At 50.4% G+C, this 27,484-nt stretch overlaps 1 protein-coding gene across 4 annotated transcripts in view; it reads left to right on the top strand.

The window, feature by feature from the left end:
- GATAD2A (GATA zinc finger domain containing 2A) overlaps positions 1-26,318 on the top strand; it is a 104,822-nt gene extending 78,504 nt beyond the window's left edge. For 3 of the 4 annotated variants that reach the window (XM_080806389.1, XM_080806391.1, XM_080806390.1), the window contains exons 4-13: positions 9,175-9,307; positions 9,436-9,567; positions 11,110-11,199; positions 11,843-11,974; positions 12,452-12,619; positions 14,277-14,556; positions 18,764-19,062; positions 19,729-19,803; positions 20,097-20,292; positions 22,796-26,318. In XM_080806389.1, coding sequence (XP_080662515.1) covers positions 9,175-9,307; positions 9,436-9,567; positions 11,110-11,199; positions 11,843-11,974; positions 12,452-12,619; positions 14,277-14,556; positions 18,764-19,062; positions 19,729-19,803; positions 20,097-20,292; positions 22,796-22,926 — 1,636 coding nt within the window. In that variant the 3' untranslated portion in view covers positions 22,927-26,318. The remainder of the gene's footprint in view (positions 1-9,174; positions 9,308-9,435; positions 9,568-11,109; positions 11,200-11,842; positions 11,975-12,451; positions 12,620-14,276; positions 14,557-18,763; positions 19,063-19,728; positions 19,804-20,096; positions 20,293-22,795) is intronic. The other variant, XM_080806392.1, reaches the window with a different exon arrangement.
- Positions 26,319-27,484: the final 1,166 nt, after the last annotated feature.

Raw genomic sequence — 27,484 nt, 5'->3', positions numbered from 1 at the left:
CCCATTCTGCAGATGAGGTTCATTGAGGTCTGGTGACTCGGTGGAGCCCTCACAGCTGCAGAGGTAGAACTAGCCTCCCATGGTCCTGCTGCACTAAGAGTGCCGGAGCAGGTTTGGTGGTGGTGGGGGACGCTGGAGCTATGCTGGGAGGGCAAGTTGGGATTTGCCAGGGGATGGTGGGGGAGGATCCAGCAGTTTGAAACACAGATTTTTCAAAGGGGGCAGTAAATTTTCAGACAAAGCAAACACTTTGCATTTGTCACGGAAGTTTGTAGTTGTTGCAAGTTGGAAAGCAATATTTGTTTCCAGTGTGTAGTTTTCATCTGCATACAGGTGATTTTCTTTTTCTGTGAGTTGGTGAGGGAGCTGGCATCCCATGAATTGTGTTTGGGTTCATGCGATGTAGGGAGTCCCTTCATGCTGCAGAGTGCTTCTGGATTCTCTGTGTGTTCCTGGAGGAAGGTTGGTCTGGCATGTGGGTATGGTGATGAGACAAAGGAGGAATCACTAGCTTTGGTGCTATGACATTTGGGGTCCCATGCTCCTTTTTCTTTTACTCTCCCAGGCCCCGGGCCCTTTAGGAATCTGGATTCCAGGGTGCTGAAACCCCACTAAGCTTTCTTGGGCAGGTGGCAGTCCATGTGGAGCAAGTTCAAGGATCACATCCATGTTTTCACACTGTCATCTCTTTCTCAACTCAGGGACTTGGCATGTGGGTGCTGCTGGTTGCCCAGGATCCTAAGAATAATTTTAATTAATCTACTTTAATCTACTCCAAAAATGGTAGTTGATAACCTGAGTTAGAGGTGTCAGAGTTGACAGTCATATGAGCGCATTCTCTCTCACCCTCTGACTGCTTTTTCTGGGGTGCCATTGAACCCTTTGTACGTCACAGGCACCTAGCTGATCTGACCCATGGTGGGGGCATGGGTCCCAGTACAGTGCAGGGTACACATGACAGCGGTTGGTGTCCCAGAGTTGGGCAGGATTGCCAAGGGTCCACAGAAGACTGGGCCTAGTGTAAGCCCAGGTTATCTGCAGGCCATAGGTGTGTGACCTCAAGAAGTTATGCCTTTCAGACTGTTTTCCTCACCTGTAGAGTGACAGTCAAGCATTTGAAAGGATTATACCGAAGTGTGTGCCTTGGTGGTTGGCACAGAGATAGCCCTTATAAAGGGTCTGCAAATGTCTTGGGTGATTTTTTCCAAATCCAAGGTAGGTCAGCCTTTCAGTTCTGTGACTGTGGTCATTTGTAACAAATGCTTCTTCCCAAGTATCTGAGCAGAGCATACTGAATGGGATTTAGCCTTTCTGGTGTTATTGGACATGTTGCCTGCTGGCAGTGTTAAGCTGGTGTGACCTCCTTGGGTGGATGCTGGCCCTAAAGGTTGCCCCATTGCCATTTGGTGTTGGGGCCTTTATGTGGGGTCACAGCTAATTTCTCTGGCCTAGGGGAGTGCTCTATTTCACCCATCCTCATCTTGTCTCTACAGCCCTGGGTGACTTTGCACCCTCCTGAAACTGGCCCCTGTTGTTACAGTTGGATTGAAGTCCTCTGGGCCTCCCTAGCCAGACTCTGACTTCAGGGGGCTCCTGTGTTCCTAGAAGGAGCCCCAGCAGGACAGGCTGACTGCTTCCTGGCCTTGCTGACAGCACAGCACTCTGCTCTGGCCCTGTGCCTCGGGACTGCCCTCCTCTGTGCTAGGGGCCCTGGAGGGGGGATGGGGTCTCAGGACCAGAGCCTAGCCACAGGAGCGCCTTTTCTTTCTTCTGAAATGTTTAGCAGTAGCTGTGGCAGGGTGCACCATAATGGATCCCAGAGTGATAGTTGGACCTGAAGTCTCCAGGAAGAATGATAGCTAGGTTTCAGAAATCTCATCCCCAGCTGCTCACCTCCATGGCCTCTGTGGCCAAGAAGCAAAATGTATTCTGACTTCCCAGCCCCTGCAAAGCAGGCTCTGGGCTTTTCTCTTGACATCCCAGCCAACGGAGTGTCAAGTTACAGGGCTGGGAGAAGTGGTAATGGATGCCAAGAAGGGAGTCCAGGGAGTTGAAAAGGGGCTGAGGCAGGCAGGAAGCAGGTGGGCTGCAGGGCCCTGGGGGTCTGGGAAGGGGACCAGGCACCCATCAGTGCCTACCGTCCCCTGAGGCAGGCATGTCTTCAGCTTTGGGGCACAGCCTGTGTCTGTGTGCAGCAGAGCTCCCTTTCTGATCACACCAAGTGTCTCGGTGAACGGCTCCCCTTGGGAAAGGAGGGGGCTGGTGAGGGGTCCTGGTGAGCAACTCCCATGTCCAGATGGCCATGAAAGATCCCAGAGGTATGTGCAGGGGCCAGTGAGATGTCCCCAGGTGGTAGAACTAACCTGGGAAGTTGTGGTAACCATCTTTCTTTCTTGTAGGACTTTTCTAGAAGTGTTTCTGGAATGGCAATACTCATTAGATTAAAAGCATGTGGAATTGCTTTCAGGCTTTGATTCACACCACTCAGTGTAATGCTTGAGGCTGTGGTGGCTCCCAGACACACAGATGGCCCCCTCCTCTCCTGTGGGACCCTCTCTTCACTTCCTTTCTCTGTTGAGCAGCTCCGGTCTTGGGCCTTTCTGGAGCTGTGCTGCTATATCCTCTCAAGTCTGCATTTGCTATGGCCATCCCTCATGCACAGAGAACTGCTGGTCCTTTTGGGGGGCTTCAGGGTTCAGCAGGGGTGGTTGCTTGGGTAAACTGTTTCTTTCCCACATTGTTTCTCCCTGCTTTCTCCCAGCGTAATTTCTAGAGTGGGTCTCCTTGCTGGGGACAGTCTGAGGATACAGAGTTACAGTGATGTGGGCTAGTTCCCTGGGGGCGGAGCTGGGCTGTCATCTCTGTTAGCTTAGTGGTTTAAAGTGATGATGTATTGGGGCGCCTGGGTGGCTCAGTGGGCTAAAGCCTCTGCCTTCGGCTTGGGTCATGGTTTCAGGGTCCTGGAATTGAGCCCCGCATCAGACTCTTTGCTCAGCGGGGAGCCTGCTTCCTCCTCTCTCTCTCTCTTCCCGCCTCTCCGCCTACCTATGATCTCTGTCTGTCAAATAAATAAATAAATAAAATCCTTAAAGTGATGATGTATTTGGGTAGCCTTGTCCTGTCTTCAGGTCAGATGGTCCTAGGTGGGCATTGCTTCTTGGACTCTGATCCTTGCAGTCCTTTTTCAACCAGGTTGGATGTCCCCAGTGGCTTTGTCACTTGTGTAGGATGTTAGGCCCATCTCTGTGTATCTGTGATCCTCCATCCATACGGCTAACTTGACATCCTCAGCACAGTGTGAGACCCCACCAGAGCGTGCATTCTCAGGGCCCAAGTGGAAACTGCAAGGCTTCTGTGACCTTGCCTCAGAAGCTTGTAGCATCGATTCCTCTGCATTCCTGTAGTTCACAGAGTGAGCCACAAAACCAGCCAAGGTTCTGGGGACAGGACTGAATGGATGTGTGAACATGGAGAGGTATGGGCCGACTCATCAGGGTGTAGCATGGTGGTCTTCTGTACATGATTTTGTGGACTATATTAAGGCTCCTTCTTAACATCCACCAAAGTCTTGACTCACAGGTTAGGAGTTGCACTTCCAGGACCTGTTCCTTGAAAAGACAGACGTAATGACACAGAATGTAGAAATCCCTTTTTTAAGAGAGAGAGGAAGTACCCAAGCAAGCAGAGGGGGGCAGAGGGAGAGAGAGAATTTTAAGCAGGCTCCATGCTCCATACAAAGCCCAATGTGGGGGGCGCGGGGGGGTCTCCTGATCTTGAAATCATGACCTGAGGTGAAATCAAGAGTCAGGCGCTTAACTGACTGAACCACCCAGGTTTTCCTTCAGAAATCCTATTAAGTGAATTTGCACATCCTTTAGCAACATGGCATCAAGTGCATGTGGGAAAAGCTGACCGCATGTGCAAGGTGATCAGTCTTTACAGGCATCACTGGATTCCTCATGAGCTCACAGACCCCATCCTGGAACCAGGAGCTAAGGAAGAAGAAGAGGTGGGTACGTCCACCAGCCATGTTGCCTGGCACCCACCGTGCCAGATCCTGCTTCATCTGCTGGGACAGAGCAGTTCATAAAACAGATAAATTCCTGCCTTCCCTCGGTTTGAGAATATTTAAGTACTAACCCGCAATGGCCAGTTGTCTGCTCTGTGCCAAGCTTGCATTCATGGCAAGCAGCTCTTTACCGTTTTAGGAAAAATTGGGGCCTGAACTCCCTGATGGTCTCCTAGTGTGCCCAGGCCTCCTCAGCGCTGTGGTTGCACTCACCAGCAATCCTGAGGGGCAGCAGGGCAGGAATTGCTGTCCTGGTGTAGGAGGCACAAAGAGGGAAATATACTGCCATGGGCTCTTCACTTACAAGAGACAGAACTTAGTGAAATTCAGGTGGCTTTGCCGGGGAAGCCCCCAGTTGCCAGGCTTGGTTCATAGTGCCTGCTTATGTGAGCTTTTGTGAGTGTAGCCACAGGCTTTGGAGGAGGCCCTGTGGCCTGTCTTCTACGCTCAGCCAGTGTGGCACTAAGGGAAAATTCCTGCCCCTCTGGCTCTGGGGAGATGGGGGGCATCATGCCCTTTTCTGGGACTGTGGTGTCACATCAGGGCTGGACCCCTTTTGTCCATTGCTTATTGGGTCACCCTGGGAATATCCTGGCCCTCATTGGAAGCCTTGGTGTCTGGGTCCCAGGCTCCTGTGCCTTTGATGGCCTCCAGCCCCAGCTTGAGTGGGGGAACCTGCCTGACAAACAGGCAATGACACCGTCACCCTGGGAGGCTGTGGGGTTGTGGGTTGATCCAGTAGAAAGGTGAAGGTACTTTCCTTGGACTAGTTTGCTGGAGTGAAGGTGAATAAGCTGGTTGTTGACAGGGAAGCCTCTGCTCAGGCCTGTGCTGTCTTTCAGTGGAACCCCAGATTTCTGCCCTGAACTCCCCACCCCATGATGGACAGTACTGGGCATAGCTAAGAAGGCTTCCTCAGGCATGCATGCTGTGGGGGGTGTTCCCCATGAGTGCACTGGGGGAGTGCTGATCATGCTCCCAGGGCCAGCGTGTCGAAGGACTGGGCCAGACAAGGACCTTTCTGAGGGGACATGGTTTTAAAGTTGTGTCTTAAAGTGTGAGTTGGGGCTCACATGGGAGCCTCAGGAGTGTGGTAGAGGGACATTGCAAGGAGGGACCCATAGTGAAGGCAGAGGAACCCGGGCAGGATATATCTGTGGGTAGGGTAGGAACCTGAGGTACAGGGACTTCTGGAAAAGCCAGTTGATATGTTTGACCTGGGACATGTGAACGGGCTCTAGTGGAGGAACACACTGAGGGAGGTGAGTGTTTGTAAGAGTGGGTGAGGCAGGTGCTAGGTCTAGCAGTGCCCCCTACCCCACCCTTAAACACTGCTAATAAGTAGTTACCTGTCTCTCCCCACCCAGCCAGGCCCAAAAGATAATGGGAAGAGGGAGAGTTCTGGCAGGGAATGGTTGTGGCTGGTCATACCTGTCTCCTTAGGCCGGCCCTGAGGTGGAATTTGTTGTCCTGAGGCCTCATTGGGCCTATAGTCCTCTTTAGCTTCCCTAGCGTGTGCAAGAATCTTGTGTAAGAAAATAACAAAAACCTTTGTGACTTAAAAATCGTTTTTGGAGGGCGCCTGGGTGGCTCAGTTGGTTGAGTGTCCACCTCGCACTCAGGTCATGATCTCAGGATCCTGGGATCAGACCCCACCTCAGGCTCCCTGTTCAGGGGAGAATCTGCTTCTCCCTCTGCCCCTCCCTGCTGCTTGTACTCTTTCTCTAATAAATAAATAAAATCTTTAAAAAAAAAAAAATCTTGGAGATCTTCTGAAATGCAGTCTTTGATGGAGCAGGTCTTTGTGGTAGCAGAATGCTGCATTTCTTCACGCTCCATTGAAGCTTTCCCTGCTGTTCAGTGAACCAAGGCAAGTGGTGGTCCATTCCCACCTGTGGATATGCCCTTACTTGCCCCTCCTCTCCTGATTTGGGGGTCTGTCCCTCCTGAAGGATCCTGAGAACAGAACTGCCTTTTATCCAGGGTTATATCCCTATTGCTTGGCACAGCATCTGTTTTCTTAGTGGGTTTTCAGCAGATACAAATGAGTGAGTGAGTGAGTGAATGAACAAGTGTGGACGAAGTGTCCCTTTCCCATACATCAGGCAAGCCCTTTCGGAGAATAGCAAAGGTCAGAGCTGCCAAGAACAGTTTCTGTGTTCTCTGGTTGAGGCCATTTCCCCTGGAGTGGACTGAGAGGGCGCTAAATTTTAACTTCACACAAACTGCTGCTTGGTGAGCAGTTGGGATGGTAGTCTGGTGCTGTGGACATGGGATCTGTCATTTAGTTAAGTTTATATAAGCTCTTCCTTTCTTCTATGAAACTTGATGAAAGTTCCAAGCAGGTAACAGAATTTTTGTGTTGGTTTAGCCAAGGCTGGCATACAGGGGAGGAGGTGATGAGACTCTTTTTGTTGATAATAGCATGTTCTGCTTCCAGAGATTTTCATAGGTCACATAAAATCTCTTTTGATCATAATATTTTACACAAGAGTTCCCAAGATGGGCAGGATGGGCTTGCTGGATTTGCCCTGAAATCGTGTAGCTTCTAAATAAACTTGGTACCCACATGCCCACCGTGGACTGAAGCAGGAAAGCTTCTAGCCCAATGTATCTGGCCACAGTGCTATTCCCCTAGCATGTTGGGCTAGATTTCCTCTGGTTTTGTTCTTCTGCCTAAATGGTTTTATAATTTAGAACAATTAAAAAACCAAAAACACCCAAACTAATTTTTAGCCTGTGTCAAAGGGGTATTCTTTCTCCTGAATTAAAAGAACTCTTGTGAAAGTACTGAGAAGACTTTTGAAGCACCTTTACTTTAAAAATTGAGCTTAGGAAAGTTTTCCATGTTGGCAACTAGAGGGGCTGGTGGCCTCTCTGTGTTAGGAAGAGGTGGCCCTGGCCCCTATAATACACCAACATTTCCTCGTGGGCTGGCACCACATAGGAAGTACCTGCTGCTGGGCAGCCCCAGGGTGAACAGGGTGCCTCCATTTTCTGACAGCACCTGAACCCTACCTCACTTCTCAAAATGAAGGCTGCATGTCACAAACCGGTTAGAACTGGCTGTTGCCATGGTTTTCGTGTTGGAAGGCACAGTTAAAGGGTCACATGACCAAGGAGGGAAATGCCTTTGTCACATGACTTTTTGGTGGATGATTAGCATACAGGAAGTTCACTCCCTGCTGGCTGCTGGGATGCTGAGTGATCATTGATGGGGGTGGGGTGACGTCATTGCTTGGATGAGTTATTGATTACTCTCAGGCCAAGATGAGACCTGGGAGTGCTGTGGTTGGAGTGGCCATCTCAGGAAGCTTCAGCCTCCAGATGTTCTCGGTCCCTCAGCCTGCACTTTTCCCTCAGACAATTTGAGTTTTGTTAGACTTCTCAACCTTCAGAAAAAGTGCATGCCTTCAGTAAGATAACAAAAAGTGATTACCATCGTCTCAGCGCACTCTTGTTCAGGAAATGCTTGCAGTCTGCATTTCTAGACATGGTTCTGCCTGGGCTGCTGCTCTGTCTGCACACAGTCACCTGGGAGCCCACCTGGGCTGGGACCAGTGGCTACAGCTCCTATGCTCGGGCCTTGCACTGCCCCTCAATATCTTTGTCTGCATCTAGAGAACCTGGATGGAATTAGAGCCCTGAGGTCCCCTTGAAAGTTGACCTTGGGCAGAGTGGGCAGTCAGCATGGAGACAAACAGAGTGAGTGGTGGTTCCCATATTGCATTGGTCTTTGGTTTGGTGAGGCCTGAATATGATGTCCTGGGTTACTTGATAAACAGCCAACCAGTTTCTGGACTTGAAACTGTAGATTAATCACCCCAGTGAGGAGACTGTATACTTTAAAATGACACCTTTTTTCCCACTCCTCTGATGTCTTTTGAGATTTCTGCCAACAACTGCACTGGTTAAATCAAATCAAGGTTAGAAGGATTGAGGTGTAGCCACCAGGTGGCTCTTTTAAAGGAGGGATGGAAGAGCCCTGGTTGGGGAAAAGGGTCCAGGGGCAAACATGCCCCTGTATTTGGTCCTCTGTGCCCATCCTTCCCTAAAGACAGACCTCATTCCAGGAATGGAAAAGGCAATTCAGTGGGCTGTTAAAACTAGTTCTCCATCTACAGCTCTGTCCCTGCTTTCCTGGGGTCTAGGAGGGAGGAGTGGGACAACTAGCGCTCTTTCTCCCAGTTAACTTTATTGAGTTTGTTCACTGGGTCACAGTGCCACCTAGTGGGTTTGTTTGGTCCTCTGCTGGTTTTTCTACTGATGAAAAGGATCCTAATCCTTCAGCATAAGTGGAGGCCAGATCTTAAGGGAAAGTTTACATTGGGCCCTCAGTAAACAGCTGCTTGGTTGGGGGCGCACAGCATGGTCTCTGGGACCCTGTGAATGCGGTTAAAGACACAGTAGAAGCTCCGCATCACACTGTCACATCCCACACAGGAGCCCTGACGACAGGCCAAGAAAGACCCTGCCTCAGCTCCAGGATCCTGGGTTTGTTGTTGTTTTAAGATTTTGTTTGTTTATTTTTGAAAGAGAGCACGTGCATGTGTGCGCCTGAACAAGCAGGGAGGGGGCAGAGGGAGAGACTCTCCAGCAGACTCTGTGCTGAACACAGAGCCCTACACAGGGCTTAATCTCATCACCCTGAGATCACCACCTGAGCTGAGATCAAGAGTTGGCACTTAACCAACTGAGCCACCCAGCTGCCCCTCAGGCTGAGCATTTTTATCAGAAACTGAACCACATGGTAGAGAAGGGAGCTGCAGTGTTTTCCGAAATGACCACATCACCCTTGAACACAGGTGTCCTCAGCCCTGGGTACACAGAGGTGGGCAACAAGAATAGTCTTGGCTAGGAACCTAGCTCTCAGTTTGGGTGCTTTGTGGTGAGTATAGTGAGAGAAGTCAGTATGGGTGTGTGGTAGGGAGGACGCCCAAGGAGAGAGGCTGGGGAGAGTGAGTGGGGCAGCCATGCTCTACACCTCCCTGCTGTGACTGTGTCTGAGTCTGGGCATTGGTGGTATATAGGTGCCGGGCTCTGGGGAACGGTGCTGGCGGAGCATCCAGGCACTCTGATAACAGTCTGCTTTCCCTGCTCCACAGTGACATGAAGTCTGAGAGGAGAGCCCCCTCTCCTGATGTGATTGTGCTCTCTGACAATGAGCAGCCCGCAAGCCCAAGGGTGAATGGGCTGACAAAGGAGGCCTTGAAGGAGACCAGTACCGAGGCCCTCATGGTGAGCCTTGTCCCCGTGTTGGGGGGTGACCCTGCCTGACATTGTCCCCAAATGGTGATGGTGATGGTGGGGCCTGTGCTCCCTGGCTATGGCTCTCCCCTTCGACCCTTGTTCTCTTGCCTTTGCAGAAAAGCAGTCCTGAAGAACGAGAAAGAATGATTAAGCAACTGAAAGAAGAGTTAAGATTAGAAGAAGCAAAGCTCGTTTTATTAAAAAAGTTGCGGCAGAGTCAAATACAAAAGGAAACTACCACCCAGAAGGTGTGTGTGTGTCCGTTCTCTTAGGAGTCAGCAGGAGCCAGTTAAAACGGAATGAAAACCCAGACTCATTACCTTGGCCCACCTTAGTGCCAGGAACCAGGAGCAGCTGATCACAGGCAAACAAGTTTCCTCGGGGCATAAGGGTCAAGGTCTAAAATGGAAATTTGAATTATACATTTTGTGGAAAGGAAGGTAGAGTAAGGATACTATAGTGCGTTTTGGTTTAGAATATTCTCGATAGGAGTATGTAAAACTCCTCCTAGATGGGAAGTGTTGAGAAAACAGAGAACAGATGTCTTAGAAGCTGCTGGAAGTCCTGGGTTAAGAGCTCTTTCCCAAACGCATTTTCAGAGAGGTCTCCTACCTTGTGGGTGGGGCATGCTGGCCATCAGGAGCTACCACGATTTTGTGGACAGATTCCCTCATGCTGTAAGGGGATGCCACAGTGCTTCCCAGGCCCCAGAGTCTCTGTCCTGGGGCTCCTTCTGCCATCTCCCCTGGTGTCTGAGGTTCCTTTTGCTGCTTCTAAATGCAGATTACCATGTAGGCCAAGGTCAGGTTTGTTTTGTTGGTTTATTTATTTGTTTGTTTTGTTTTGTTTTTGTTTTTGTTTGATTCTGTTTTTACTTTTTTGGCTGTTGGGTTTTTAAAGCTACCCTTCCTTTTACTTTAAGCACTGTCTCAGTAAACCGGGTACTTCTTAAAGTAACATAGTCCACTAGATAAGGGACAGGTACAGACTTGGTTCACTCCACTGAGTCTTAAACAATTAAGGAAACAAATAATAGACAGGCTCTGTCCACTGGCCTGTATCCACTTACTGTGTTCAAGTGGGAGCTCGAGCAGAGCCTTAAGTGAATATTCTCCTGTCCTGCTTCCTTAAGGGGACTTGTGTTCTATGTACTCTGTTAGCTCATACTGCCCAAGACACACTGTCCCTGTCCCTTATCTAGTGGCATTTGTTACTTTAAGAAGTGCTTGGACTTGGTGTTTCTCACCAAGGTTGGGATTAATCTATTCAAGTCTGGCATCGTTTGCCTTAGCCATCACCACCAGTCCTTCACATCCCCCGGAAGGCAAAACCTGCTCTTAAACCACAGTGTGATGTCAAGCATTCCCAGGAGGGAGGGGTGCTGGAAAATCTCTGCTCTGCCCATTTCAAGATTAATTAATTAATTAATTAATTATTTATTTATCTGAGAGCATGAGAGGAGAGAGGTCAGTGGGAGAAGCCAACTCCCTAAAGAGCAGGGAGCCCGATGTGGGACTCAATACTGGGACTCCAGGATCATGACCCGAGCCGAAGGCAGTCGCTTAACCAACTGAGCCACCCAGGCGCCCCTCCTCTGCCCATTTCAGGCGTGTCAATTCCTGCTACAGATGTTAGCTGGAGACTACACTACAGACTACACTGGAAGCATAGAACCTTAGAGCTTGATGGCTTTGGAAGAGAAAGAAAACCAGTCTTCCTCCGTCTGGATTGTATGTGAGGGGAGTGGGGCTGACGACCCCCTTATCTTTCGAATGTCTGCTCTCTTACAGCCCACAGGCTCTGCTGGGAGTGCCGTGACCACCCCTCCCCCGCTTGTGCGGGGCACCCAGAACATTCCTTCTGGCAAGCCATCCCTTCAGGTCAGTATTCCCTCTGCGTTAGTCTCCTGAGCAGTCCTGATCCAGTTCCTGTGAAAGGCTGCCCATTCCTTCTGATTCCTTTGGAGTGAGGCCCAAACTTAGGCCACTTTTGACATCATGAACAAATCATGCCACCGCTGAGAGGGCTCCTCCTATGACTGCTCCTAGTAAAATTAGAGAGAGAACCAAGATTTAGGCAGACCAGGTTCCTTTTGCTTCAACAGTTCCAAGTTTGTGGGACCTAGCAGGGCCTCCTGCCCAAAGGGTGAGATGGGCAGAGCTCCCACTCCCAGACAAAGACTGAGGTCGGAGCAGGGGCCCGCCTTCCCTCAAACAGTCCTGTGCCCCCAATTCAGACCAGCAAGAAAGTGACACCCAGCCCAGGTTAACTGGACTTCTGCTGTTATAGGGGTCGTGTGGGTGAAAATGTGCTACCTTATTGGTGCAGTTCACTCCTGAGTGAAGCCAGTCTGCATGACTGTTGTCGTAATCCATGTTCCTTCTTCTTTTGTGTTTAGAATAAATAGGCATTTTAGTGTCCGCACCCCCGCCCTTTTAAACAAGTATGTACTTTTACAAAACAGCAAACCTGTTTGTTTAAAAAGAAAAAAAAGTATAAAATCGGGTTTGGTGCTGTTGACAGACCTCTTCAACAAGAATGCCTGGCAGTGTCATCCCACCACCCCTGGTCCGCGGTGGGCAGCAGGTGTCCTCGAAGCTGGGGCCACAGGCGAGCTCACAGGTCGTCATGCCCCCACTTGTCAGGGGGGCTCAGGTGAGCAGGGTATGCTTGTGTGGTGTAAAAATGTGTTCAGGCTACTCCAGCCAGTCACCTCGTGAGAACAATCCTTCCTGGTCATCAGCTTGGGGATTACAGGGTCCAACCCTTCCCTCCCTCCATTGTTCTTCTCACCATCTTTTTGTTTATTTAATTTTATTTTTTATTTTTATTTTTTAAGGGGGGGAAGAGAATGGGGAAATATCCATACAGTGGAATGTTACTCAGCCTTAAAAAGGTGTGGTTTTTTCGTTTTTTGGTTTTTTTGAGAGAGTGCATGGAGGGTAGGGGGCAGATGGAGAGGGAGAGAGCGAATCCTAAGCAGCCTCCATGCCCACTGTAAAACTCGATGTGGGGCTCAGTCTCACAACCCTGAGATCACCTGAGCCAAAATCAGGAGTTGGACGCCTAACCAACTGAGCCACCCGGGTGCCTCATCCCTTTCATCATCTTATCCTCTGTCCCACCCCACAGCAAATCCACAACATCAGACAACATTCCAGCACGGGGCCGCCGCCGCTCCTCTTGGCCCCCCGGGCATCTGTGCCCAGTGTGCAAATTCAGGGACAGAGGATCATCCAGCAGGGCCTCATCCGTGTCGCCAACGTCCCCAATACCAGTCTGCTTGTCAACATCCCACAGGTGAGGACTGTGCTGAGCTAACCTAACCCCACCCCCCGCGCGCACACACATCAAGGGCCCCTGGTCCTGCAGCATAGTCAGGTCTCCAGAGTGGTATGGTGTGAGCCGCCTGCTCCCTCAGAGTCAGGCAAGGCCTTGGGTGCCCCATGGGGCTTTGGACTGGAGCTCCTCCTGTGATAAGAACTATGGTCTAGCTGAGGTGGATAGGTACTGAGAGGGGGAGAGGTTCAGACCTAAGCTGCAGGGTATGGGGGAGGCTTCAGGTGGCGGACCCAGGAAGTTTTGGGGGATGGATGAGGCCAGGTAAAGCATCCGATGGGCCTAGAGATGGCTGGGACTGGGGGGCGGGGGGTGAAAGGGGTGGAGTGGCACCAGAGCCTTCCTCACCCTCCTCCCTGTCTGCATGAGCACATGAGGGGAGCATGTCTGCAAATGTCCTCACAGCACCAGCACATCTATTCTTAGCCACGAGTCCTTTCACCTCTGTACAGAGCCTCTGAGATGGGGTGGGTCTGTTCCCACGAAGTAATGCCAGGAAGATGGAACCAGGGTGGGTAGGCAGGCTAGAAGCAAGAGCTTTATTGACAGAGAAAATTATTGGGTCTGCAGGGGCTTTTGCTGATGGCTGTATTAGCTTCTCTTCCTCCTCTGGCATGGTGCATCTTTGCCTCCCTCAGATAAGAGCCTGACCAGCAGGATTCTGAGCAGCATCCCCGTCTTCTCTAAAGTCAGACCAGGCTGAGCTGCTTTGATGGCTGGTGTCCTCTGTGTTGGGAAACTTGTTCAGCTCTTGAGACCCTCTGTGAGGGAGGGAGCCCTGGGAAACCATTCTGGGCTCCCTGAGTCCTATGATGTGTTGTGTGCAAGTTGTCAGGTGTGTGTATTTTTGTGGGGGTGGTGTATGCTGCTTTCCTTAGATTTTCAGAAGGGCCCTCAGCCCCACAAAATTAAGGGCACTAGTGTGATCAGCTCTGGGTTTTGGGGAAAGCACTTGACAGGGTTGAGGGCTGGGTGAACTAGAGGAAGGAGACAATGGAGCATTGGCCTCTGGGGTCCAGATGAAGACGAGAAAGTAGTACAGGAGCACCGAAGATCAGGAGTGGGGGGAGGGGCGGGACAGAGGTTGGTCCAAAAGCTGTTCTCCACCATAACCCCAATGAGGACACATGAGGTGAGTGAAACATTAGAGTCTCAGACAACTACATACAAAGGTGCTCATGAAGCAAATGCCACCAGTGCTGTAGTGACCTTCTCTCACACCCCTGTGAAGATGGCAGCCATCTAGACCTGTGCTGGGAGGAAGTCTGCTAGGCCATAGTGATGGGACAGTGGCCGTGTTGCCTGAGCGGGGGTGCCCACTGCCCTGGTCATGGTTTTGGCTTCATTGTTGTCCTCATGTAGCAAAACACAGCAGAATACAGATTGTAAATGTGTGTGGTTTATTGGATGTCAGCTAAACCTCAGCAAGTATTTTTTATAAGACTGGTCATCTCATATGGTGATGAGTTTAATGCTGCTTTGCCTGTTGGCTTGCTGATGTCAAGCAGCTCGGAGTTACTACCTTAAAGATTCATTAGTCAATGCAGCTAACAGTGCCATCCTGGGCTCTGGGATTAGGCACCCCCAGAACCCTGACCAAGTTGTTATCTCCTAAAAGCCTTCCCCAGCGTCGCTGAAAGGGACGACAGCCACCTCTGCTCAGGCCAACTCCACCCCCACCAGCGTGGCCTCTGTGGTCACCTCTGCTGATTCTCCAGCCAGTCGTCAAGCAGCTGCCAAGCTTGCGCTGCGCAAACAGCTGGAGAAGACGCTGCTAGAAATCCCCCCTCCCAAGCCCCCTGCCCCAGAGATGAACTTCCTGCCCAGCGCTGCCAACAACGAATTCATCTACCTGGTCGGCCTGGAGGAAGTGGTGCAGAACCTGCTAGAGACCCAAGGTGAGTGGGCCTTGGAGCTATTTTCATCTCTTGCCACTGCAGTTTTTCTTAAAATAGGTTATTTTCAATGCATAGCACATGTTGGAATGTCTGCTGTATGCTGAGAGCTGTCTTGGGATGGGGCATCTTATGTATGACCTTTTGTATCAGTCCTGCTTTCTATGAGACTTTACTTTTTGCTTGTTTTAGTTTTTACATTTATTTATTTGTTTATTTACTGCGCGCATGTGCTAGGAGTTGCAGCAGCCCGGAGGTGGGAGAGGTGCAGGTGAGGGCAGATCTTCAGCAGACTCCGCACTCAGCACATAGCCCAGCACAGGGCTCAGTCTCTTCTTGACTGATCTGACTCTGAAATCAAGAGTCATACACTTAGGGGCACCTGGGTGGCTCAGTGGGTTAAAGGTTAAAGCCTCTGTCTTTGGCCCAGGTCATGATCTCAGGGTCCTGGGATCGAGCCCCGCATCGGGCTCTCTGCTCAGCGGGGAGCCTGCTTCCTCCTCTCTCTCTCTGCCTGCCTCTCTGCCTACTTGTGATCTCTGCCTGTCAAATAAATAAAATCTTTAAAAAAAAGAATCGTACACTTAAACTTAACCAACTGAGCCACCCCGGTGCCCCATTAGTTTTTCTTTTTTTTTTTTTTTAAGATTTTATTTATTTATTTGACAGAGATCACAAGTAGGCAGAGAGGCAGGCAGAGAGAGAGAGAGGAAGAGAAGCAGGCTTCCCGCTGAGCAGAGAGCCCAATGCGGGGCTTGATCCCAGGACCCTGGGATCATGTCCCGAGTCGAAGGCAGAGGCTTTAACCCACTGAGCCACCCAGGCGCCCCTAGTTTTTACATTTTTTAAAATGCTTACTATTGAAGTATAGTTGCCATACAGTGCTAATTAGTTTTAGGTGTATGATACAGTGATTTAACCATTTTATACATTACTTGGTGTTCACCACAGTAAATGTGGTCACCATCTATCACCTCGGATAACTTCTTAAACATATCACAGTCACCTTTCTTGTTGGGGCCTCTTCTGAGAGCTGGGCCTTGGGGAAGCCCAAGGGCCTGCACACGTGGTCTGAGGGTGGAAGCTGCTCTATGATGGTAGGGCAGGCAGAGAGGCATGAGGAGGAACATTTACAGGAGGCTGACAGGCCTTGCTTCCAGACAGGTCTTTCCAGATAGAACTTTTCAGAGCCCTGAATGCTCTCAGCCCTGAAGGTAGGAGGGGGACACCCATGCCTGGGCCAGACTCACTTTATCACCCTCCTTGGAAACAGTTTGGAAAGCACCACTTGCATGTTAAGAGGTTTTAGTGATATAAAAAGGGCATATATAGGGTCATGATCAAAAGTAACATTGGTGGGGCGCCTGGGTGGCTCGCTCACTGGGTTAAAGCCTCTGCCTTCACTCAGGTCGTGATCTCAGGGTCCTGGGATCGAGCCCCGAGTCTTGCTCTTTGCTCAGCAGGGAGCCTGCTTCCCTTCCTCTCTCTCTGCCTGCCTCTCTGCCTACTTGTGATCTCTGTCAAATGAATAAATAAAATCTTTAAAAAAAAAAAAAAAGGTAACATTGGAAATGGAGGTGGGAAGCCAGGTTGGTCTTTGAGGGGCCTCCATCAGATGATCTGAAGACGTTTCTGCTTGGAGATTGAGTTTGTGATGATCTTATTTAGGCAGCCAGCCTGAATCCTCTCCCTGCATGATCTCAGCAGATGCTCAGACCTGAGGAGGAGATGGAGCTGTAACTGGTCCAGGGCAAGGGAGGGCCTGATAGGCTTCAGACCACATACCTTGAATTGTCTCTTGGAACATACTGACCCCTCTCAGGGCTGCCCTTACCAGCACAGAGTTGGGAGCAACAGTAACGGGACATGTACAGAGGAAAAGCAACTTATGCTTGCTTGCTTCTCGTTTCCAGAGAGGGAAGGAGGCAGGTATGTGTGACAGGTAGTTGGGGTCCCTGCAGTGCCTGCTTGATGTCAGAGTGTTGGAGGGAGTTCTCTCTTCCTCCTCTTTAGCCAGTATATCACAAAGAATATATCATATCCTTGGACATTGTATCTAGTGTCTCTTAGAGGTAGAGCTCTCCGTATTTGGTTGGCGGCCAGACCCAGGGCCAAGGATGCCCAGCAGGCCACCTCAGATTAGCTTGTAGCTTCCTTACTACCTCCCATCCACCCACCCACCCCATTGCTCTTAAAATCCTCCCCAACCATGGGGCCATATGAAGGATTGACTGAGAGTCAGGCTGAGAGTGGGAAGCGACATAGGGCCAACATTGTCCTCTGTAAAATTGGGGATGGTGGCCTCCACTTGTCAGGGAGCCAGGCCCAGTAGGGAAGGGTGCGAGCTCTCACACCCTTGGATGTGTCTGATCCCTTTGATGTCATCTTTATGATGCAATGATTTTGGCAAAAGAGCTGCCTTGAGGCCACTTCGGTATAGGTGGGTGGTAGGAGGCCCAAGTCAGGACACGGTGCCCACCCGTCTGTATCTGTGTGCCCTGGGCATCTGTTCTTCCCAGTCAGCCCGTGTTTACTTGTTCTCTCATTAGGGGTCAGTATCCTTCTCGTATTGCCCAAAATGGGACCTAACTGTGGGAGGAAGCTCTGAGCTCCTCTTGAGGTGTCCCCTGATGCCTCCCAGAGCCCCAGGCTGGGTGGCTAAGTACAGCCTTGTACCAGTGTCTCCACTCTCATGTTGGTCATCCCTGCTACAGCTCCGTAGAAAGAGGTACTGTGTCCTCTAGGGTTAGACGTTTGGAAGGTGATGTATTCTTTTCACTGGGGCATGTTAACTGCAGGTGAGAGCCTGGAGCTGAGGGCCTGGGGTAAGGGGCTCCCCCAGTCTGATCCTGTATAGCCCCTCAGCATTCAGGGGCAGCTTGGGCAGGCCCAGGGCTGAAGAGAGGCCCAGGGTCTTTTGGCAGCATTGTCTCTGATGTTAAGAGGAAGTTAAATCCTTGAGTACTCTAAACTCAAAAAAGATAGTTCCAAAAATACAAAATGTGCCCCTTACTTCGCTTTCTTTCTTTCTTTTTCTTTTTCTTTTTTTTTTTTTAAGATTTTGTTTACTTATTTTAGAAAAAGGGTGAGAATGAGCGAGTGGGAGGTGGAGCAGAGGGAGAGGCACAAGCATACTCTGTCCGTCCTGAGGGTGGAGCCCAGCGCAGGCTCAATCTGACAACCCCAAGATTATGACCTGAGCCAAAATCAAGAGTCAGAGGCTTAACTGACTGAGCCACCCAGGCTTCCCCACCTTACTTAACTTTCAATGACAAAAAGAATATTGATCCCATTCCTGAGCGTGCACTTTACTTGGCTTCCCCAGTCACCCTTCTTATGGCCAACCAAGGGGATGCAATGCTCCGGTTTCTCAGATAAAGGGGCCAAGGACCCAGAGTGCCCTCAGCTGGGCAGCAAGTGTGAGTCCTGGCCCTGCCACTGACTGGTGTGTGACTCTGCAAGACACTTTATCTCCTTAGCCTTGGTTTCCTTCTCAAGATAACAGCGTGGGTTGCCCTTTTAGGAGATTTGCATGCACAAGACAATGGGTATGTCATTTGTCAGCAGGAGTACCTGCTGGATAATTAGTCCTTAGTTGACTGGCCGACTGGCAAGAATGCCTGTCACAGCAAGGTGGGACCTGGAGGGTCACCTCCTCGTCACTGTGAGGAGGTGGGGGAAAGTAGGAAAGGCAATTGGGAGGAGCTAATCTGAGATCACTTTTGTTCTTTGTAAGATTTTATTTATTTGAGAGAGCACAAAGCGGGTTGCAAAAGGAGAGGGAGAAGCAGGCTCCCCGCTGAGCAGGGAGGCCAACTCGGGGCTCCCAGGACCCTGGGATCATGACCTGAGCTGAAGGCAGACACTTAGCCGACTGAGACACCCAGGTGCCCCTAGAGAGCACTGAGGTTCTTGAGAGTTGGTACCCAGTGTACCTAGTCCATGGCATTTTCCAAAGCTGCTTAACTTCCTTTCTATCAGCAAACCTTCCACAAGGCGCAAGGCTGACCTGGTGTCCACACATAGTTGGCACCAGTACATGCGTGCCAAACAGACAATGTCTTGGGATTTGGCTTACTGATGCCAGCTGAGCCACACAGTCCAGGGCACTGCTCCAGATCTGTCACACGTCCTCATCCTGTCCTGGATGGTAGGGGCTCTGACTCTGGCATCCTGTTCCTATGACATGAGCCCACCTGTTTCCCTGCAGCGGGCAGGATGTCAGCTGCTGCTGTTCTGTCCCGGGAGCCCTACATGTGTGCGCAGTGCAAGACGGACTTCACATGCCGTTGGCGGGAGGAGAAGGGTGGTGCCATTATGTGCGAGAACTGCATGGCATCCAACCAGAAGAAGGCACTCAAGGTAGAGCACACGAGCCGGCTGAAGGCTGCTTTTGTGAAGGCTCTGCAGCAGGAGCAGGAGATCGAGCAGCGCCTCTTGCAACAGGGTGCCGCCCCCACACAGGCCAAGGCTGAGCCTGCCGCCGCCCCACACCCCGCACTAAAGCAGGTGAGAGTCCTTGGGGAGCCAAAGTTGTGGCCCTATGGCCTGGGAGTGGGGGTTGGGCGGCCTCACCTTCTAGGAGAGGGGCCTTATTCCCTTCCCTTAGCCGGGAGTTGTTGCTAGCAAGCAAGATGTTCTGACGTTCTGTCCCACACTGGGCAGTTATCTGCCTGGTTGTTAACTGTGTGTCTAAATTGCATTTAATGGTGGCCTTTGGTGGTGAAAATACTAATTTGCAGTTTCTTTAGATTTTGTAGCTTTCACGTGCAGTGTTCCGGCTGACAAGTACTTCTTGTCTAAAAGGACTTTTCTGAAAGCCACATTGAGATGCAAAAGGGGCATTTGGAAGAAATGTTCTAGCTAAATTAAGGAGAGAAGCAAGTCTGAAGTCAAGTTTTGGCTGCTTTTTTTAATGCTTTGCTTTCCCACCCCCTGTAGACCCAAAGCACCCCGTTGGCAATTTTTTGTGTCCTCGGAAGTCATTTGTAATTCACTAATAAACACATCTTCTCAAGATCCTTATATAGTGGGTGGCTGTGCTGCCCTCAGGAAATGGCCTGTCCTGTGGGGACTGGGCCTCGTGGGGCCACAGCTGCTGCCCTTTGGTCACTCTAGGTCACCCTAGGCCGTCTGTGGATGGTGCTGACCTCGATTTCAACCCCGTTTGTATAGGTCATAAAACCCCGGCGTAAGTTGGCGTTCCGCTCAGGAGAGGCCCGCGACTGGAGTAACGGGGCTGTGCTACAGGTCAGAACTGCGGTGCCGGGAGCCCCTGCACCGCGCCACCAACCAGCCCTCACGCCCCAGACCGTGACCACGTCAGTCGCCGACTGTCACGCTGCCTGCGTCTGTCTGTCTCTCTCTCCCTCCCTCCTACCCCTCCCCCCTCGGTGTAACTTACCTGGTCTCCTGATTTTGGACTTTAGGGACCCTGTGTGGGTGGGAAGAGGTCGGCCAGAGCACGGAGAGGCTGCGCTGAGCGTCTTGCCCTCTGTCACCGCCTTCCCCACATGAGCCATCACACCCTCTCTCCACTGTAGGCCTCCAGCCAGCTGTCCCGGGGCTCGGCCACAACGCCCCGTGGTGTCCTGCACACGTTCAGCCAGTCACCCAAACTGCAGAACGCAGCCTCAGCCACAGCCCTTGTCAGCAGGACCGGCAGACATTCCGAGAGAGCTGTGAGCACTGGCAAGGGCAATGCCACCACCAACTGGAAGAAGGCACCCCTAAGTACAGGTGAGCCGCCCCACATGGTGACGTCCATCCCTTCCCTGCATTTGTCTAAGACTTGCACATACACAGGGTGAACAATAATGGTGCAGAGAGCCCTAAAACCCCAGACCTGTTCCCTGAGAGCAGCTACTTTTGACTGTTCAGCTTAATCACTGTTCACCAAACAGGATGACCCAAACAAGTGGTGGCCCTGGGTAAATGCTGATTTCCCCCCTTTGTACACTCCATACCCAGACTCTTAGCTCTTGACTCAAAATGTTGGGCAAACCGAGTTTTGGGTGTGTGTGTGTGTCTCACACACACACCATCCAGTGGACATCTGTCAGCACAGACACTTATCTTGCCAATTCTGGCCCCCTGACCCCTTCTTGCCATGGTGAACACCTGTTTTTGCTGTTATGTTGTACCTTTTCTGGTGCACTAACTTAATTTCTTGTTCATCCAGGTGGTGGTCTTCATTTCTTGCTCTGTGAGACACTCTTCCCACCCTCTGCTTTAGGTCAGGTGGTGCAAAGAGTAAACTTAGAACAAGAACATGGGGAGGTATGGGCGAAGGGTAAGATCCCTGGGGCTGGGGCTAGGATTTTAACTAGGGTGGGTGGCAGAGGATTCTGAGAAAACCACATTTGAGGAACAACTCATTGGGTGGGGGGTACCCTCAGGTGAGCACTCCCAGTCTGCCACAGTCCCGTCATCCCTGGGTTGTCCCCCACACTGCTTCCCTCCCTCTTTTTTATTATTCATGTGCCAGCATTAAGGTGACAGTTAAATATTTGTTTCCATCAAAACAGGAAAGTGAAAGGTAGGCACAAAGGGCTGAAAGGAGACAGGTGAGCACTTTCGCTGCGGGAACCAGTGCCCCTCCCTGCCCCCCGCCCAAGTTTGTTGTATCCCCGTAGGTTTAAAAAGGGGGCAACATCATGGGAACCATCTCCCTAGGCAGAGCTGGGAAAGCCAGGCCGGCCGTGCAAAGAAAACACCGGAGTCAGCTGTGTGTGCAGCTGACCCTAGAGTTAGAAGTGTGGCCAAGGGGCACCTGGGTGGCTCAGTTGGTTAAGCAACTGCCTTCGGCTCAGGTCATGATCCTGGAGTCCCAGGATCAAGTCCCACATCAGGCCCTCTCCTCATCAGGGAGCCAGCTTCTCCCTCTGCCCTTCACCCCTTTCATGCTCTCTCTCTCTCTCTCAAATAAATAAAATCTTAAAAAAAAAAAAAAAAAGAAGAAGTGTGGCCAAGAATCCGAGCCTTCCACAGGGGGAAGCTCAGGGGAGGGAGTACATTGGTCTGGCTGTGGAGGAATCGGAGCAGCCTAGAGAGCATTTGTAAACACAGGCAAAGAGGCTTTTGTGCAGCATGTGCAAGATGCAGCTAAGAACTCACAGCTGCTTGAAAATTCCTTTTATGGAAAATTTTGAAAGTATGCAAAATCAGATACAGGTGTGTACTTGTGTACACAGTGGTAGCAGCCATGTGAAAACTGTGTGTTTAAGGTAATGAATGTGAAGGAGTAAGTAGTTGCTATGTTCAGTAGTAGGATGAGAGGTAAATATCTAGTAGCATAAAAGCAGCATTTCCCAAAAGGGTTCTCCCAGCACTCCAGGTTACCCTTGGTTTCTGGGCAGGACCCAGTCAGGTTTCTCTCTTGTATGTAGAGAGGTTTCCATATTGCATTTGACCTCAGAACATTTGTTCCACAAAATGTTGTAGCTGCCACCAAAAATACTCTTGGGGTGGGGCTCCTGGGTGGCTCAATGGGTTAAAGCCTCTGCCTTCGGCTCAGGTCATGATCCCAGGGTCCTGGGATCGAGCCCAGCATTGGGCTCCCTGCTCAGCAGGGGGCCTGCTTCCTGCTCTGTCTGCCCACTTCTCTGCCTACTTGTGATCTCTGCCTGTCAAATAAATAAATAAATCTTTTAAAAAAAATTTTTAAAAAATACTGTTCGGGTAATACAGTGATGGGGCCAGGGGACAGGGCAGTCCTTAGCCCCAGGCTAACCCAAAACCTGTGTGTGTTGGAGATCGGGGGGTAATTTGTTCATTTTCCACTTGTAAAAGATGCTTGCTCGTTGGAGAAATTTGGAGGATAGAAAAAGAAAAGAATGGTGTTTCTTAACCCAGGAGAGCAAAAGCTATACTTCAGGGCTTTTCCCTTCTGCCTCTCCACTGGTATGTCCCTTGTGTGTAACTCACTGAGTGCCCTACAGAGGCATCATGCACCATTCCGTGTCCCTCTTAATGTTTTCATGAGAGAGGGGCACCTGGATGGCTCAGTGGGTTAATCCTCTGCCTTTGGCTTGGGTCATGGTCCCAGGGTCCTGAGATTGAGCCCCGCATCGGGCTCTCTGCTCGGTGGTGAGCCTGCTTCCTCCTCTCTCTCTGCCTGCCTCTCTGCCTGCTTGTGATCTCGGTCAAATAAATAAATAAATCATTTTTTTAAAAAAATTAATGTTTTCATGAGAGAATATTACCATACCATTAAAAACCCTGTCATTGTGCTCTTTTGCAGGCGGGGCCCTTGCGTTTGTCAGCCCGAGCTTGGCAGTGCACAAGACCTCCTCAGCGGTGGACCGCCAGCGGGAGTACCTCCTGGACATGATCCCGCCACGCTCCATCCCCCAGTCAGCCACGTGGAAATAGTGCGAGCCGGGCCCAGTGGAGAACAGGCTCCCTCCTCCCTCCCACCTGGCCCTGCCACCCTCCACTCGGGAAGACCTCATACTCCCTGAGGAAACGAGTGAGCGAGCGCCGGCCGCGCTGCAGAAGCAAGGGGCTCCGTACTTGGCTGCAGAGTCTCGTCGCAGCTGAGGGGCTGCTTCACAGGTGGATGAGGAATATCACTGAGGGACCTTTCCCTTGGGCTTTTTTCCTTTCTTTGCCTTTAGTTTGCCCAACACCAGCAGAAAAGTGGACCTTGGGGGCTGGTTCTGCTTCCGGCCCTTTCTTTCAGCGCCCCCAACCCCCCCCCCCCGGCAGGGTGCACGGACGGCTCACCCTGGACACTGTGACACGCTCGGCGAGACCGGCGCCCGGGGCTTCTGAAGTCGAGCGGAGCGTTCTGTTTTGTTTTTGCTTTTCCCCATCTTAGCCTCCCAGTCTTTGACTGCCTTCCTTCATGGCAATCTTTAGGTTGACAGATTTTTTTTTTAATCACCTCATGATGATGGAGTTTAAAGTAAACCGTGCAGACCTAGGGGTCCCTGCCGAGCACGGCCCCCACACCCCAGAGGGTGGGCCACTGACTGCCTAGCCCTCACTCTAGCGGAAGGCCTCTGCTGCTGCTCATCCCGGAGACTCTGGACCTCCCACACTTAGCAGAAGAACAAACTGCAACCCAGACCCCAGCCAGAGGGCCTGGGATCCCAGAAGCCGCACGCCGCCAGTAGAGGAGGGAGAGAGAATTGGCAGCAACACCCAGAGCCTGAGTGGGAAGTTGAAGGGGTGGGCTATTGTGTTTTTTTGTTGTTGTGGTTTTATTTTATTAAATTTTTCCTTTACTTACTTATTTTGATGGACACCATCTTAAGCTGCCCTGGCCTATGCTCCTGTCAGGTGTGTCTAGTGGGGAAGTACCCCTGCCCTTCCAAGACTTCAGGGTTTTCATTTGGGTCTAGTTTAGAACCTTCCCTTAAAACAGGGCCATGCTGCCAGGGTTCGCCTTCAGACTTTTTGTTTTGGTTTTGGTTTTTTTGTTTTGGTTTTTGTTTTTTAACTCTCTTTCGAGTCTACAGAAATGTCTTATGCAAAGGATCAGGTCTGCTCTTGTTTTTCATTTTGGTTTCTCCCACTTCCTAAAAATCGGTTCCATGAGGATAGGCAGAAGCTGTCGTGAGTGTGCTGTGCACAGGGCTGTCTCCGTGCAGGTGCGCGGGTGTCCTGTGTGCACACACACGTTTGTCGACGTGGAGATGGGGTACTCTTGCTCCCCACTTCAGCCCCAGCCCTAGTTTTCCTATCCATGCAGTTAGGGACTTAATTTAAAATCCTTATTTTGTAGGGCCTCCTTCTTCAAAACACACTGCTACAACATTCTAATAAAGGCTCATTTAACCCCCTCTCTCATGTGTGAATATCCATGTTTAGCAACATTTTGACCCGCGGTAGAAGACCTAGTTTTGCAACATTCTAATTTTTTGTTGTGTAAAACCCTATATTTTAAATTGATTTTTGTTTTGAGTGCATAACTTAGAGGGGCTGAAGGAGGGGAGGGCAAGGAAGGGTGGCTTTCATTCCAAGATCCAGGGATTTGGGGGAAAGGAGGGAAATTGACATGGGGGGGGTGTTTTTACACCAAAAAATCAAGAGTATGCAAGCATTTCTATTTCTCACATTTTTCTGTGTGCCTGGCAAATAAATACTTGTCTTATACTATCCTGAGCTGTTAGCCCTCTCTGTTCAATGACATGGGCCAGATTTTCTAAATCCTTCAAGAAGGAGCACCTGGGCTGGCCACTTCTATGGGCAAACAGACGTCAGTTCTATGCAGTAACTTGGGATCAGGTGTCCAGGCAAGAGTCACCTCTGCACTGGAGGGGTGTGCCAGGATTGTCACGCCCCAGCTGGGGTTGAATGGGTCTATGACTCATGGGCCCAAGCTGAACTGTGCTGCACAGGTTGGCCCTCAACCTCAGCCCATTAGAACCTCGCTCATCACTGTGCTCAGGAACCCACCTCTACTCACCTTTCCTGGCTGGACTTCTACCGGCCCCTGAGCGGTTAAGTGGGCCTCATGAATTCAGACAAACCTGACCACCACAAGTGGAGGATGGGGCTACCGGCCCTGGCTCTGCCTCCTCCAGCCCAGGGTCCCTGGGAATAATCCCATCAGGGGCCACTTACTGTGACATGTAACTTTTTTTAAAGGAGAGAAGAACGTGAGATGCCTTAATCTTCTGTTCATTTCTACTGTATCAGAACTCTTACCCCCCCTTTTTTTCTTTTGTTTCCCCCTTTGCAGTATAACTTCTCTGATAAGCCCCAAATGAGTAGTTCTTTGATGAGGTTTACGATGTTGCAGGAAAGGCATATTAAATACCTCTCTGCATGTGGGGTTTAGACATTAGGAAACAGTAACGTTAAGAGTGTTCTCCCAGCAGCAAAGCCTGTCAAAATTGGTCACAGTGCTGGGGTCCTGGTCTCCCCCACCCCCACCCCAGGAGCCTCAGGACTGAAAGGACTTGGTTCCTATGAGCAGTGACAATGTGGGAGGAGGAGGATGGTTCCAAGTTACCTGTGACATGAACTCTGAATGGCAACTGGAAACTGTTCAAGATGCTAGTCACTCAAGGGTGAAGGGCTGCATGTTTGAAGTGGCTGTCATACATGTAAACATGAGTGTTCATGTAGATACATGTGTGTCCACTTGGAGCCTCCCATTCCTCTGGCCATCCTACCCATGTCACTGGGTCCCCAGTGTCCCAGCTGTGATGTTGGGACCCTCATTGAGAAGGCCAACAGTTGCCCTCCCAGGGGTAGCTTCCGCTCCTGTTTGTACCCTAAGACCTTTATGAAGCAAACTTGGCCCCAGTGCAGAGGGAATGAAAGCCAACTGAGTACAGCTGCGCTGGGTGTTGTGGTTCCTGTGTCCCACACGTCATTTTCCTATGGACAGAAAGACATGGGGAGGAGTTTTCTATATAAATACTCTCATCACAGGGGTGTAAATCATGGAAAAGACAGTCGTTGCTGCTGCACCACTGGGTTTTTATTTGATGCCGAGTTATGCTGCACATGATGGTTGCCTAAAGAAGTTGGACTGAGCATTTTTTTTTTAAAGGACAGCTAAAGTTTTATAATCCTTAATGAAAGTGTAATAGAAAGTTACACTAGTGCAGGGTATTTGGAAGGTGGGGGTTTGCGGGATGGGTGGGTGGGGAGGTTGTCACTTGTATTTATTGTGACTCTAAATCTTTGATAATAAATGTAAAAGTTTTACCACCAAACCAGAATAGAAGTTCCAATAAACAGAGGCTGGAATCAATGGCTATACCTGTGTCATGAGGAAGTTTTAGAATCTGACGGAAAATAAAGAAATGGACAACATGTTGGGTGTATATTTCTTATTTTTGTCCCAGCTTTGGGACAGCTTGGAGACTGGGGAAGGTGTAGAAGGGTGACCCCTTGTTAATGGGGAAACAATGAGACATCTGCTTCCTGGGTTTCTTTTGGACTTAACTTCCAAAGGTGGAGGGAGTACTTCCCCAAACTGGGCACTGTGGCTTTGCTTCTAGGCCTCCCATCTTCACCAGAACTTGTGGCTTTGTGGCCTACTTATTCACAGCCAAGAGAGTGAAGTGAAAATCCAGTGGGTTTTGCCCATCCATTAGCTCTTGGTCCCTTCCAGCCTCCGAGGGCCCACCCCCCGCCCCCGAAGTGCTAAGTTTTTCTGGGCTAATTTTCAGGCTTGGCATCTGCATTGGGTGTCTTTGCTGCAGGGCTTACATGCAGGTTCTAGCACTGATGGAGCTACCGTGCCAGCTATGAAATCAACAATTTCTGGTGAAAATTTGTTTTCAGATGTTGGTGCACTGTTTGAAAAGTTACTGAGACCTGGGCTCACTGGTGAATTTTTTGGTAGTATTTTTAAAAAGATTTGTATTAGAGGGGGAGAGAGTGCAAGCAAATGGGGGAGGAACAGAGGGGGAGAGACTATCAGGCACGCTCTCCACTGAGCACTGAGCTTGGATCCCAATCCGGGACTCCATCTCAGGACCCTGTGATCACAACCTGAGCCAAAACTGAGTCGTATGCTCAACCGACTGATCCAGCCAGACGTCCCAGTGACTGGTGAATTCTGATGTGCCTAAAATACAACTTGTGTTTTCCCAGGTGTGTTCGTTTGTTCATTCATTCATTCATTCATTCATTCATTCATTCATTTTGCAGTTTCTCCTCTTTTTTGTTAAGACATTCCTGCTTCCAGCCTGGGGGTTGATGGTCCTTTCCAACCACCACACCTAACTACGTTTCACATGGACAAGGCACAGAACTGACAGAAGACATTACAGAAATTAAACCCAAACCTGTCTCAGTTTACCTGTGACACATCCTGACTGGTGCCCCATGCCCCACCACTGACTGTGAGAAGCACACTTATGGGGCTCCAAATTCAGCCCTCAAGTGAGTTTTCACTGGGTTAGGCACAGACTCCTTAACTGACCCACTGACTCAACAGGGGTGAGTGTCAAGCAGCTTCTCC

Source organism: Martes martes (genome assembly GCF_963455335.1).
Source record: "Martes martes genome assembly, chromosome: 1".
Taxonomy (NCBI): Eukaryota; Metazoa; Chordata; class Mammalia; order Carnivora; family Mustelidae; genus Martes; species Martes martes.
The sequence above is the reverse complement of the archived record's forward strand: the minus strand, read 5'-3'. Positions and strand labels throughout refer to the sequence as shown.